The sequence below is a fragment of the Eptatretus burgeri genome, chromosome 8 (genome assembly GCF_056783735.1).
Source record: "Eptatretus burgeri isolate ZD-2024b chromosome 8, Ebu_testis_v1, whole genome shotgun sequence".
Taxonomy (NCBI): domain Eukaryota; kingdom Metazoa; phylum Chordata; class Myxini; order Myxiniformes; family Myxinidae; genus Eptatretus; species Eptatretus burgeri.
The window spans coordinates 16188455-16203328 of NC_140968.1; the positions used below are offsets into that span (position 1 = coordinate 16188455).

At 42.4% G+C, this 14874-nt stretch overlaps 1 protein-coding gene across 1 annotated transcript in view; it reads left to right on the forward strand.

Annotated features, from left to right (window-relative positions):
• Window positions 1-14874, forward strand: part of LOC147021195 (uncharacterized) — a 103944-nt gene that overhangs the window by 35346 nt on the left and 53724 nt on the right. The window contains 1 exon segment of the mRNA XM_085893699.1: window positions 8599-10068. Coding sequence (XP_085749825.1) covers window positions 8599-10068 — 1470 coding nt within the window.

Here is a 14874-nt window from a genome sequence, read left to right on the forward strand (position 1 = left end):
ACAGTTTGAAATTCCTCTAGTTTTTTCCCCGTGCACTGAAAAAAACTCTAATTCCCTACCTGCATCCTGTTTCTTCCCATGCACTGCCAAACTCTGTAATTCCCTTCCTGCATCCTGTTTCCCAGCAACATAAACCTTGCCCAGTTTAAGAGAGATATGAATTGGTGTCACTTTTCCGAGTGATTTCCCCTTCCCACAATTTATTTTTTAGACCCCACCTTGGTGTGTGGCTTTCAGGCCTTGTGATGGGCAATACTCCCCATAAAAATACATAAATAAATGCGACTGTGCAGACCTGCTGTGAATCAGCAATCAAACTATTCTGACCGAACAAGATTCGGTCAATAAGTGGCAGGAATTATCTGCTCAGATATGCAGGGCTGTAAGTTTCATTCAGTCATGTGTCCAAGTGGTGAAGTCGATATCGTACCACACAATGTGAGGGCCCTGTCACACCTTGACGTTTTAGCCGTGCTCTCTGATATTTCCCTGTCGAGGCCTCACTCGACCCTAACAGCGTATGGCAGCGTATCAAAATGTATGTAAAACGCTGGCATACGCTGAACTATTGATGCTTTTTTATGCTTTGGGCGTATAATAACGTGTTGGACGTATGCATAATGTATTAGTAACGTACACAGAACGTTTCAATCACATATAGATAACTTATACCAACGAATGCTGAGCGTGTTGTCGGCGTTCACAACCTCTGCCCAACGATAGTCTAACTTATACATAGCACAGCAGTGTATCGCCGACAATCATGTGGCGTTGGCTATTCATAGGCTGCGGCTCGACGATTCAAATCATAACTGCACTAGACATTGAAGTGTGAAGCCGCTGTCACACCTTGACCTTTTAGCGAGTGTATGCCGACGTATGAAAAATTTGCCGAACCAAGCTGGCACACGTCGAATACATTATGGGGAAGTTTTGTATACGATAAGAGCACGCTGGCATATATCGTAGTATGCTGGCAGACATCGTAGTACGCTGGCGTACGTCGAGAAATTTTCAGCATGTTGAAAATTTCTCGACATACTCGGCATATGACACATGTTCCGCATACACTGGCATTAGTTGTAGGCACGTTACGCGATCGTTGACACAGGTCGACACACGTTACTTGTACATTACTCATAAGTTGAAACACGTCGAAGTAATGGTTAGCGTCAGTGTTCCAGACTCCCTGGTTTTTTTTTTTTGGTTTTTTTTCTTCTTCTTTTCTTCATTATGACAGTGATGTTGACACTTCGATTTTCAGTGCAGTTATGATTTAAATCATTGAGCGGCAGCCTATTAATTATATTGTATTATAACCGCACTAGAAATCGAAGTGTCAACATCACCGTCACGCCGAAGAAGAAAAAACAAAACAAAAAAATTAACCAATGTCACCCGCAGGGTGACCTGTATCTTGCCAAAAGGTGACCACGTGTGACTTCTTTAAGGTCACACTGAGGTGAACAGAGCTGCTATCCACCAGGAGCGACTCCTTGAGGAATATCTGCCTACGAGAGATTCCGATGAGAATCGTTCTGGAGTAACCATGAAAAATATGCGTTTGCCTCATAACGTCACCAAATGACATCATACTGTCTCAAGCTTGACATATCTAGAAAGCACTCATCGAGGTGTTCAATTTGAGGTACTACACGATATGGTTCCTAAAACTTGAAAATTTCACCTTGGGGTCAAATATGTTTGACCTGAGGTGCTAACCATGAAGGTCAAGGCCAATCGCCACCAAAAATTAATCAGCTGAGCGCCAGACCATGTACTATATTCCCATGAAGTTTGAAGACGATCCGATCAAAATTACTCAAAAAATAAGGGTTTCGTCAACTACCCTGATTTGCGACAAAGTGATCTTGACCTTTGACCTTGACCTTCAATATTTTATGTGCTGAAAGGGACCTCTATAGGCCTCCGATATGCGAAGTTACAAAAATTTCCAATGATAACTGTGCTCTGCAGAGTGATTTATATGTGATTACAGATAAAAAACAAACAAACAAACAACAACAACAAAAAAGCATATGACGGTCAAGGCCAATCGCCACCAAAAATTAATCAGCTAAGCGCCAGACCATGAACTATATTCCCATGAAGTTTGAAGACGATCCAATCAAAATTACTCAAAAAATACGGGTTTCGTCAACTACCCTGATTTGCGACAAAGTGATCTTGACCTTTGACCTTGACCTTCAATATTTTATGTGCTGAAAGGGACCTCTATAGGCCTCCGATATGCGAAGTTACAAAAATTTCCAATGATAACTGTGCTCTGCAGAGTGATTTATATGTGATTACAGACAAAAAACAAACAAACAAACAACAACAACAAAAAAGCATATGACGGTCAAGGCCAATCGCCACCAAAAATTAATCAGCTGAGCGCCAGACCATGAAATATATTCCCATGAAGTTTGAAGACGATCCAATCAAAATTACTCAAAAAATACGGGTTTCGTCAACTACCCTGATTTGCGACAGTGACCTTGACCTTTGACCTTGACCTTCAATATTTTATGTGCTGAAAGGGACCTCTATAGGCCTCTGATATGCGAAGTTACAAAAATTTCCAATGATAACTGTGCTCTGCAGAATTTTTTATACGTGATTACAGACAAACAAAAAAAATAAACATACAAGCTGACTAACATATCTTGCAAAAACTTCGTTTTGGAAAGATAAAAAACAGGGAGTCTGGAACACTGACGCTTACCATTACCTTGACGTGTTTCGACTTATGTGTAACGTACAAGTAACATGTGTCGACGTGTGTCAACGATCGTGTCACCTGCCAACAACACGTTACTCATAGGTTAGAAATAGGTTTCGGGTACGCTAAGCATTACCTCGACTTGTTTTGACTTATGAGTAACTTACAAGTAACGTGTGTCGACGTGTGTCAACGATCGCATAACGTGCCTACAACTTATGGCCAGCGTAGCGGAACGTATGAGTCATCGGCTGGCATACGTCGAAAAATTTCAAGCATGGAAAATTTGTTTAACACCTTGGCGTACTACGACGTATGCCAGCGTACGACAAAAAAAGCCAGCGTACTATGACGTATGCCAGCGTGCTCTTAACGTATACAAACTTACCCATAACGTATTTGACGTGTGCCAGCGTTTTAACCAAATTTTGCATAAGTCAGGCATACACTGGCTAAATCATCCAGGTGTGACAGTAGAGAAAATGGAAAATGAGAACACTGTGAATAGCTCCAAGCTGCCTCAAACAGACTTCTTTGACAGGATTATCACCTGCTCCTGTGGTTTGTGAAGAGGTGCTGAGCCCCATGCATCTTCTTCCTGAGGTTGGACAGGATCTGCAGGTGGTAAGCGTACTATCTGTTTACTTGGCGACTTTCTCCATTGCCCGAGTCTGATTAAGCTGTCACATGAAATGGTTCCAAGAGTCCATGCAACAATTGCGTTCCAGGTGGCATCATAATGAGCCTACTTTAAGCCGCTGTCACACCTTGACGATTTAGCCAGCGTATGCCGATTTATGAAAAATTTGTCTAAAACGCTGGCACACGTCGAATACGTTATGGGTACGTTTTGTATACGTTTTGTATACACGCTGAAAAACACTGCCATACGACGTAGTACGCTGGCTTTAAACGTTGTACTTTTGGGTTGTTCTCAAATTTTTGCATGCTTGAAATTTTACGACGTATGCCAGCGTATGACTCGCACGTTCCGCTATGCTGGCCATAAGTTGTTGGCACGTTATGCGATCGTTGACACACGTCGAAACACGTTACTTGTAAGTTACTCATAAGTCGAAACACGTCGAGGTAATGTTTCGCGGACCCGAAACTTATTTCTAACCTATGAGTAACGTGTTGTAAGCACGCTACACGAACGTTGTTCACACTTCGCAACATGTTACTTGAAAGTACTACTACTACTACTACCAACATCGACATCACTAAATTCTCTCGAACAACTACTACTACTAATAACATCGACATCACTAAATTCTCTCAAACTACTACTACTACTACTACTACTACTACTACTACTACTACTACTAACATCGACATCACTAAATTCTCTCGAACTACTATGACTACTACTACGACTACTAACCTCGACATCACTAAATACTCCAGAACTACTGCTGCAACTGCTACTACTACTGCAACTACTACTACTACTACTACTGACATTGACATCTACTCAACATGGAGTCTGGAACACTTACGGGTTCCTCTTGTGAAGCCCATTTGTATATACCAATTCCCCTAAACGCTGCCAAATCGCCATTATACGGTAGATGTAAGTTAGAAACACGTTCATTAAGTTCTGTGGTCATCCGGAAGACGTCAATCAAATTCGTCTACATACGCCAATGTGCGTTTGAGATACGTTACACATGGGTTCATAGCATGCTACTCATAGGTTCAAAGCACGTTACTCATAGGTTAAAAATTAAGTTTCGGGTATGCTAAACATTACCTCGATGTGTTTCGACTTATGAGTAACGTGTGTCCGACGTGTGTCAACGATCGCGGAGCGTGCCGAGAACTTCTGCCAGCGTATGCGGAACTTGTGAGCCATACGTCGAGTACGTCATAAAATTTTCAGCATGCTTGAAATTTCACGACGTACTCGACGCACCACGGAATATGACAGCGTACTTCATTGTTTTTCAGCGTGCTCCTAACGTATACACAACGTACCCATACCGTATTCAATGTGTGCCAGCGTTTTAGACACATTTGTCATAGGTCGGCATACGCTGGCTAAATCTTCAAGGTGTGACTGCAATGTTGACACTTCCAATTTTCAGGCAATTATGATTTTAATCGGCATGCGGCAGGTTTTTAACAGAGAACGCCACGAGTTCGTCGGCGATATGTGCAGCGTGCTATGCCTAAGTTCAACTATCATTGGGCATAGGTTGTGAACGCCGACAACAGGCTAAGCATTCGTTGGTATAAGTTATCTATAAGACAACGAAACGTTCTGTGCCTGTTACTAATATGTTATGCATATGACCAACACGTTATGAATACGACCAAAACTTTTTTTAAAAACCTCAAAACTTCAGCGTACGCCAACGTTTTACATACATTTTTATACGTTGCCATTGCTGGCTGAAAAGTCAAGGTGTGACAGCGCCTTGAAGAAAAAGCTTTCTCAAAACCACAATGCGTAAATGAATTGATCGTTCGGTGTGTGGTGAAGCTTAAAAAAAATTCATTATAATTTATCACAGTGTTTATAACCACTCACCCTCACCATTCACCAGTTGGAAATGAAAAAACATCAAAGCCTAATTCGAGGTCGACAGAACTTTTCAACTCTCCGATGCCAAATCAAGTACTGTCGAATACCCCGAGCAATCAGTGGAATAGAAGGGTATTGAGAGATCGAGTTATTAATGTAAAGTGCAACTCCACCACAGAGGTGGCGTTGAGGCCCATCAAATGAGAGGAAACAATAGCCAGGGAGACACAAAAGAGTCGGGGACATTCCTTGGGAGGAAGGATTCTGTGAAATGGATGTCTGTTTCATTGGCAGCAGCTTGCATTGAGCGATCTATCGAGTTAGAGCAGAGACCTTGGTTGCTTGAGGTCCATCTGAATACTAAGCTTGAGGTCCGAAGACCAAGCTTCGTCTGAATCCGTCCACACTTTTTGGGATATCCTGCACACAATCAGCCAGACAGAGAAGAGTCGGAGGATATTGGGACCATTCTCTGTCCTGAGTGTTGGTGCTGCTTAAGCAGTCTCCTTGGCTATTGGGCACAATCCTGGATGGGTCGCCACTCCGACACAGTATACCAGCATGCTGGCACTCATTTTGCCGACCTCAGAAGGATGACTGGCTGAGTTAACCCCACCTGGTATTAATTCAATAACTGAGCGGGATTTGAACTCAGGACCCGAGGAACCAAAGCCCGCCACCCTAACCATGAAGCCAACACCAGGCATAGACAGATAGAAAGGGGTGAAACCATAACCTTCCACTTTTGGTGGCAGAGGTAATTGTATGAGATTTTGCATCTGTTGATGAGAGGAGAAGCGTCTGTGTGTGGTGTGCCAACTGCCGCCGCTCGCTGATTGTATTAAAAGCAAATGGTATGAACCCGGGACCTCTCATCCATTGATATTTCTTATATTCCTGTATTTGTGAGTCCGATTTGAATTCAGAAACACAACATTTGTGGTTAACCTTTTTGCAATTGCCACTCTCTCATGTAAACACTGAAAATTGTTTTTTTTTTTTCTGCACATTGTCGAGGCTCATGGAATAAAAGGATATTTGAATTGTGCTTTTGCACGTGCAACGGCAGATTAAAAGTGTCTTAAGTAGAACCGAGTCATTGAAAAATGCACACACAGCGCATGCACAAAAAGCCTCTTGAGCATTCATACATCATTTCATAACTATTGTGTTTTTGAAGGGATATGACAGCAGCACATGGATGAAGATGTATCAGAAAAACACAAACAATCTGGTTTGGAAAACTTGGATTTCATGAGTTAGATGCAGCATCTGGCAGTGACAAGTGCAATCAACAAGTGTAAAAATCCCCGAAGCGGAAGGCAACACGAGAAATCGCAAAATTATAGTGTGGCTTATATTCACCAACTTATGGTAATAACGAGTCAAACATGGAGAAATACTTATCTCTGAAATGGTTGCAACATGCATGTGTTGGTGTGAACACACATAGATATATAGTTGTATATTTCTCCTTGTGAACACCTTGATTCCTATCCTGTAATGTCGGCAACATTATGGAGCCTCGTTCTAACAGCAGAAGTGACGTCCTGTTGACCTGTTGACCAGATTTATATTTGCAGTGTTTTCAACTTTATGTCCTTCATTGTTTTCATATGATGTATTGCTACGAATCTGGGACCCATCACACACACCAGCCAGGTCCTATAGATCAGTTATATCGGCAAATATGTGTTTCCAGTTCGGGTCCCATCCCTCGTCTAATGAGAATTTAGTGTTCATGCGCTGCGAAGTTATCTCATAGTCAAGCTTTAAATCTTTTTTCTGACATCTTGAACAAAGACTATTACAACAACACTCCTTCGCCTTGCTTCCTCAACCTGACGCCATAGCGCCCGCGGTGGGCGGAGTTCAAGGCGGAACCTCGCGGCGGCTCTCGCCCAATCGGGGTGATGCGAGCGAGGTTGCGTCCTTTGACCAATGGGACTCGGCCACTGTGTGAGGGGCGGTCCGCGTGATGTCATCACGCCCCCGGACCAATCAACAGACTTGGCGCCCGTGTTGGCCAGTGACAGAGGCGACGAGCGATTTTGCATGCCAAAACCATCCAGTGAGGGAGAGCGGGTCGCGAGGAGGCATCTCCCTACTCCACCCCCCCCCCACCGGACAAGAAGAGGATATTGTTTTCGGCACGATCGGACGGAGCGAGAGAGTGCTGAGACCCGACGGTGCGCGAGTGAGGTTGCGAACGGTCCAGCGCAGTTGTTGGGCCAGAGTGTGTTGAGACCCGACTGTGCTCGAGTGAAGTTAGGATCCGCCTGGAGATTAGTTGGAGTCGAGTGGAGTTCGGTTGTGTTGAGGTCCAGCGGAGGTCCAGTCAAGGTCACGTCGCCTGGTCGTCTCGTCTGGCCTGCCGGCGTTCTGTCTGATCCACCTTCGCGCCAACTGGCATCCATAATCGCATCGTGTTGCGGGTTCGAGTCCCACCGAACCGGATCATCGAAAACCGCACGAGGCTGGGAGGTGCGAGACAGGTTCTCCCCTTCGGCTCACCTTCCCTCCAAGCTGGGGGGGGGGCATCAATAAAGGCCGGCCGTCCCATTTATTTTGTGCGTGTTTGTGTGTGGGCCCGTCTGATAAGTAGAAACTGTTGAGTGCTTTTTTTGCACCTTATTTACCACTCTGGTCTTTGTGTGTTCCCTCCTCCCCCCCCACCCCCCCCCGATTATAAATAAATCCCCTGTTAAATGTTTCAGCTTGTTTCTGTGTTTCTTTCATTGGCTTAGTGCGGTGCTTGATGGGAAATTGTGAATTTGGACCGATGGACCTCGGTAACCATCCGCACGGGTTACGCACAGTTCGAGCATACCAACGGCTCGTTCCGCTCGAGCTCCGCCGAGGGTGAATTTCCCCAGTAGTTTGGACGACGTGGGTATTTAGGTAAATTGAAATTGGCAATCGACCCTTTCCCACGCGGTTGACCTATTGGCGATCTTTGGTCTGATGAGGGACCCATCGGCTCCGGAGTTATCAGGGGTGGCGACCTATAAATTCCGGGTGTTCGGTGGAGCCGACTCTACTGCTCCATCTGGCAGTCGTGCTCGCTGCCGAAACCCAGGCCTCACAACAGTATATCCTGTAAATGTGGAATCCAGACGACACAACGGTTCATCTGTCTCAGAAACTTTAAGATCTGCTTCTGCAAAGGAAGATTCAGTTGTTTATTTCACAAATAGCAGTCCTGTCCGTTCTGCAAAAGGTGAGCAGAAACCTACAAAATGAACATTCAATCTTTTGAAAGGAGGGTTCATAAAATTGTGAAATATTTTGCATTTTGAGTTTGACAGAAAAAGGTAAAATAACTTCTTGCTGTTTGTTTTTGTAGAACAATCAAGGAGTCCATTTGGACAGATAAGGTCCAGGAGCAGCGTGATTGTGAAGGAGATGTCTATTTTGAAGAAACAATCCCAAGAACAAGACTCACGACCTTTAAACTACAAGTATACATCTGGTGAAAACAGCAGAAAGATCGATATTCAATTAAACAACCCCCAAAAGGTAATCGAAAGGCAAATGTGTAATATATGCAATGAAGATTTTACTTCACCAAGAAACATCAAAATACACATGAGGACCCACAGAGGAGAACACCCACATGAATGCTCTGTTTGTGATAAAGGTTTCTCTCAAAATGACTCTTGGAATAAGCATTTGAGGATCCACACAGGAGAGCGTCCTTACAAATGCTCCATATGTAAGAAAGGTTTCCCTCACAAAAGCGCTTTGAATCAGCACGTGAGGGTCCACACAGGAGAGCGTCCTTACAAATGCTCCATATGTGATAAAGGTTTCTCTCACAATGGCAGTTTGAATCAGCACATGAGGATCCATACAGGAGAGCGTCCTTACAAATGCTCCATGTGTGATAAAGGTTTCTCTCACAATGGCAGTTTGAATCAGCACATGAGGATCCATACAGGAGAGCGTCCTTACAAATGCTCCATGTGTGATAAAGGTTTCTCTCAAAAAGGCGATTTGAATAAGCACATGAGGATCCATACAGGAGCGCGTCCTTACAAATGTTCCACATGTGATAAAAATTTCTCTCAAAAAGGCCATTTGAAAATACATACGATTATCCACACAGGAGAGCGACCTTACAAATGCTCCATATGTCATAAAGGTTTCTCTCGGAAAGACTCTTGCAATTTTCATATGAGTATCCACACAGCAGAGCGACCTCACAAGTGCTCCATGTGTGATAAAGGTTTCTCTCAAAAAGTCGATTTGAATAAGCACATGAGTATCCACACAGGAGAGCGACCTCACAAATGCTCCATGTGTGATAAAGGTTTCTCTCAAAAAGGCGATTTGAATAAGCACATGAGGATCCATACAGGAGAGCGTCCTTACAAATGTTCCATATGTGATAAAGATTTCTCTCAAAAAGTCGATTTGAATAAGCACATGAGTATCCACACAGGAGAGCGACCTCACAAATGCTCCATGTGTGATCAAGGTTTCTCTCAAAAAGGCGATTTGAATAAGCACATGAGGATCCATACAGGAGAGCGTCCTTACAAATGTTCCATATGTGATAAAGATTTCTCTCAAAAAAGCCATTTGAAAATACATACGATTATCCACACAGGAGAGCATCCTTACAAATGCTCCTTTTGTCATAAAGGTTTCTCTCGGAAAGACTCTTGCAATTTTCATATGAGTATCCACACAGGAGAGCGACCTCACAAATGTTCGCTTTGTGATGCAGGTTTTTCTCAAAAAGGCAGTTTGAATCGGCACATGATAACCCACACAGGAGAGCGACCTCACAAATGCTCCATATGTGATCAGGGTTTCTCTCACAATGGCAATTTGAACATGCATATGAGTATCCACGCAGGAGAGCATCCAAAAGTCCATGCAAAAAGAACAGACAATACATGACCGAAAATAGAAGCATCGTTCAAATACCTCCGAATCGGAGAAGGCCCCCATCGACAACACAAAATATTGCAAAAAATAATCAGCAAAGAGAAGTCTGCAAATTTCTGCAAAATTTGCATCATGAGGTTGAGGTTGATAAAAATAATAATAAAATATTGCCAATTAAACTTGATTGAAAAGTAAATGTATTGTCACCCTTTAATGTAAAATGTACTCAAATATGGCATGATTATTTCAATTCTATGTGCTTGAACATGTATTTGTTATCTTAATAGAAATTTGCATTTTAAACGACCTTATCTCTTTCTTTGTTGAAAGATGATCAATCTGCCCAGTAAAGGTGCCCAAAACAGATTGACCTTTCAAGTAATCTTTAATCATTATTCAGTGTAAGAACATTACCTATTGTTTGATTTTATTTTGCTAATTAAGGGATTTTGATTCATGGAATTATATTGGTGTTTGAAAGTCTGGGCGGAGGTATTATTCTTGCTCCAATGGAATGCTGGTTTCAGGAAATATCCAGATATGTTTTTACACTTTTGTCAGCTTCAGATTATAAATCTTTCCCTCACCTTCGCAATTCAGACCACGGAACCATATGTGATCCATCCAAGCACCAATATGGGATGACGTCATTCTGTGCCGAGGTTGAACTCACCTCTCTGATCTCTGAATATCATACAAAATTCCTATCAACCCTCAGTTCATAAATACTCCTCAGCCCTTCAAAATTAAGCTGACCTCCAGATGGCTGCTGCCACAAAGCTGTAAATGATCCCTATCTTGAATCCTTAACATGTCAGGGTGGTTTCAGCAACTGGGAAAGAAAAACAGACCATCTCACTGAACACTATGTAAGAATGCAATATTTCGATGTCCTTTGGAATCAGAGGAAGATTATTGCTTTTTGAAGTGCCTCTGAATTCTCCATATCGATATGGTGTTCTCGTTTTTACTTGCATATGTTTTATTGTTTTAATAAATGACTCAAATGTACAGGAGGAATTGAGAATTTCTTGCAAAATTTAGCAAGCCAGAGGCAGGAGCATTAAGACCTGGATGAGCATGGTTGCAGAGTGGGCTGATGGAAGACATGGGTTTCCAGATCAGATAAGGTGAGGGACTTTAATTCCTGTGGGAAATTCATTTACATGAATTCAAGATGTGTTTGAATACAAGTTGACCACCATGATCAGTGTTTGGCCTGCAAGAACATTTATGAAATGGAAATTAAATAAATAAATAAAATAGGATTCAAAGATATAAAGTGTTGAAGCTTGAGATATTGTTCAACCTTATCTGATCTTGAGTGCATATGAGACCAAGATGGGATGACAATTTTTCAGCAATGGCATTTGCCAAAAGGTGAGAAAAGTTTATTATCATTATATTTAGGTGGATATGAGGGTGGTGTTGGTTGGTTTTATCTTATCGGTTCTGGTAAATATGAATCTGTGAGACTGAAAATTGACTGTTAAAACTCTGTGCAATTGTCGTCGAAAGTCCCGAGGGGTGCACATCCATGCAGGCATTGCGAGTGATGAATCACGAGCTTGGATAGTCTACCGGTGTTTCGTGGAGCAATACCTGGTGTGATGGGGTTGCAGAGGAAAAAAAAACTTTGGTGAGATCCGACAAAATTTGGAAAGAATACGAGAAGTTTTTTAATGACTGGAAATACAATGGTATTGTCATTGCTGGAAGATGAAAGGTAAAAGGCATTTGGGTTTAAATGTGAATCCTCCGTGTGAGACGATTAAAACATATTTTCATCTCCATTTGATGTATGCCGTGCACATTGACCATAATGAAATTGAAATGCCTGTCTCATATTTTTGCTGGAAAATAGGAAGCAATAAAATTATATAATTTACCATTGTGTTTATTGTGCATGGCAGATGAATGGAAGGCATTTACAGATTCAACGTGTTAAAATAGAAATGTGGAAAAACTCTCAGAATGCCAGTCCTTGTCATAATCAATCACTCGTTTGTTTGTTTCGTTTGGGTGAGTGTTTCGAGCTGTGTGAGTGGAGATATGACACAAGAGAATGTTTGGTGTGCTCGGGTGATGAAGCTGGTTAACAGATTAAATTGGGCTGAGAGGTGATGTATTTAAAATATATAGCGTATTATACGAACAGAGTATTCCTGGGTTGTAAAATGAACATATGAGGTGTGTTCAAAAAGTATCCAACCTTAATATTTTGTGTGTAAACAAATGAAGCTATGGAGGCGTGGTTTGGTGCACGTATGTAGGCGATCCTAATTCTTGTGCATGAATTTTTTCCGGCCTGCAGAAGCTGTCGCTGACAGACCACCGATGAGTGAGGAAGTGCAAGTGAGCGCCGTTGGATTTTTGTTCTTGACAAAATGACTGAAAAACTTGAACTACGCCACTGCATCAAATTATGTGTAAATCTTGGCGATTCCCAATTGGAAACGATCCGCAAGACTCAACAGGCCTTCGGAAATGAAGCAATGGGCATCACACAGATTAAAGAGTGGTACAACCGCTTCAAAGATGGTCGCACATCAGTGGAAAGTGAAGCACGTTCTGGTAGGCCCTCAACATCCCGAAATGAGATCGTCATTGACCAAGTGAGGACCCTGCTGATGCAGGATCATCGAATTACGATCAGAGAACTTGCAGATGAGGCGGGCGTCAGCATTGGATCCGTTCATTCCATTGTGACTGAGGATTTGGGTTTAAGGAGAATCTCAGTTAACTTTGTGCCAAAGCTGCTAACGATCGAGCAGAAGCAACTCCGTTTGGAAATCGCACAGGACATGCTGGAGACTGTGAACAGCGATCCCAACTTCTTCAACACAGTGATCACTGGCGATGAGATCACATTGATCCGTCATTTTCTGAAAAACGAAAATCCGACTGCGCTCACTTACACTTCCTCACTCATCGGCGGTCTGTCGGCGACTGACAGCTTCTGCAGGCGGGAAAATATTCACGCATACGGATTAGGATCGCCGACATACGTGCACCAAACCATGCCTCCCAAGCTTCATTTTTTTACGCACGAAAAATTAAGGTTGGATACTTTTTGAACACACCTCGTACATTGACGTTTAATTTTAATCTCAGAGACAGCTTGGAGCTCTAATTGCCTGCATGTCAAACACTGGGTCAGGAATCCAACCCAGGGGAAACCCCACCCATAGCAGACTTTACCCTCCATTCAGGATTCCAACCGTGTGCAAGCGGTTGTGAGGGAGCTTTAAAATCTACGAGGATTTCTCTTTTAATGTGTGAAAAATGTCATTTTTAACCCCCCCCCCCACAGTGTATTTCATAAATTACAAGTAAGCTTAGAGTTAAATGTTATGTGGTCACCATGGTAATGCAGACATTGATGATGCCGTCACACTGATTTAAATGCCAATAAAATTGTTTCAATCTAATTTTAAAGGTCAACATAATACATACGCGATTTGGTTGTTAAAATATCCGGATGTTTTTGTTTGACTGCCATGTTGGTTGGCAGGTGGAGCAAATGAGAGAAAAATCTTCGGTTGAGATGGATTGTAGAGTTATTGATTCTGCCATTGTCAGGTAGGTAAATGTAGCCAATATAGTGTGCACGGTATTTTGGGATAGTACTGCAACTCTTCTGTGCAAAAGGTATGAAACTGTACTTTGAAAAAACCACATGAAAATTATTTATCACTTTATAATGCTCGAAGGCTCAGCAAATATGACGTCGTATAGAGTATACTGTACTGCCTTGTGTACTGTGTCGTGTCGATGCCCAATGACAAATTCGTTGTACAAATGTGACGTCAGATGATCGAAAAGCGTTGATAAAATAAATCATAAACGAGCCGACGGTGAATTAAGTGGAAGAAGGTTAACCTCGTCTGCACCAAATAAGAAGGACCCTTCCCATTCATCCACCGATCTGTGTTGTGTTACCAATCAGGGCTGAATATGGTGTTATGTCGGAACAGGACGTTGGAAGGCATTTCAATGCTCGTTTTTGAAACGAAGAAATGATATAATTACCTTTGGTACACAATCAACAAATGGTTTGCTTCGATCAGCATTTATTACTCGTTATAAAATGCCTTTGATATTATCCAATTGAGCACGAAGCGAGATCAGAAATTGTTGAGATCACAGTGTTTAACATCAGAGTGTGTGCTGTCACTCAGATGGACGTTAGGACGGACGTCAATGCATTGTCGTCCCGGTGTTTCACAAGCAAAGTGATTCGTCAATGTGTATTGCAGCTTAAAGGTTAATTTGGAATATTTAATTCAGTATATTGCATTTATTTTTCATACAAATGAGTGGAAACGTGAGTTTGAAAGTGTTCAACGTCCTTGAGCAAGTTTTTGTGAGTGGGTGAGTTATCGCAGTTAATACAGAAAATTATTAATTAAATGGCATTTGGTGAGTGCTGTGATCAACTTTTCTTCAGTGCTTGACTTGCCAAATCGTGGGCAAACTATCGCTGGCATTGTAAGTAAAATACAATTAAATTGTTCAAGACTTAAGAGCTGTAAACTTAACTGAACATGTTTGCATTCAGACAGATTGTAAGATTGTGTGTGTGTGTGTGTGTGTGTGTGTGTGTGCGTGCGTGCGTGCGTGTGTGCGTGTGTGCGTGCGTGCGTGCGTGCGTGCGTGCGTGCGTGTGTGCGTGTGTGTGTGTACGTTCACAATGATAATTGCGATTTTCTTAAAAAGAAATATG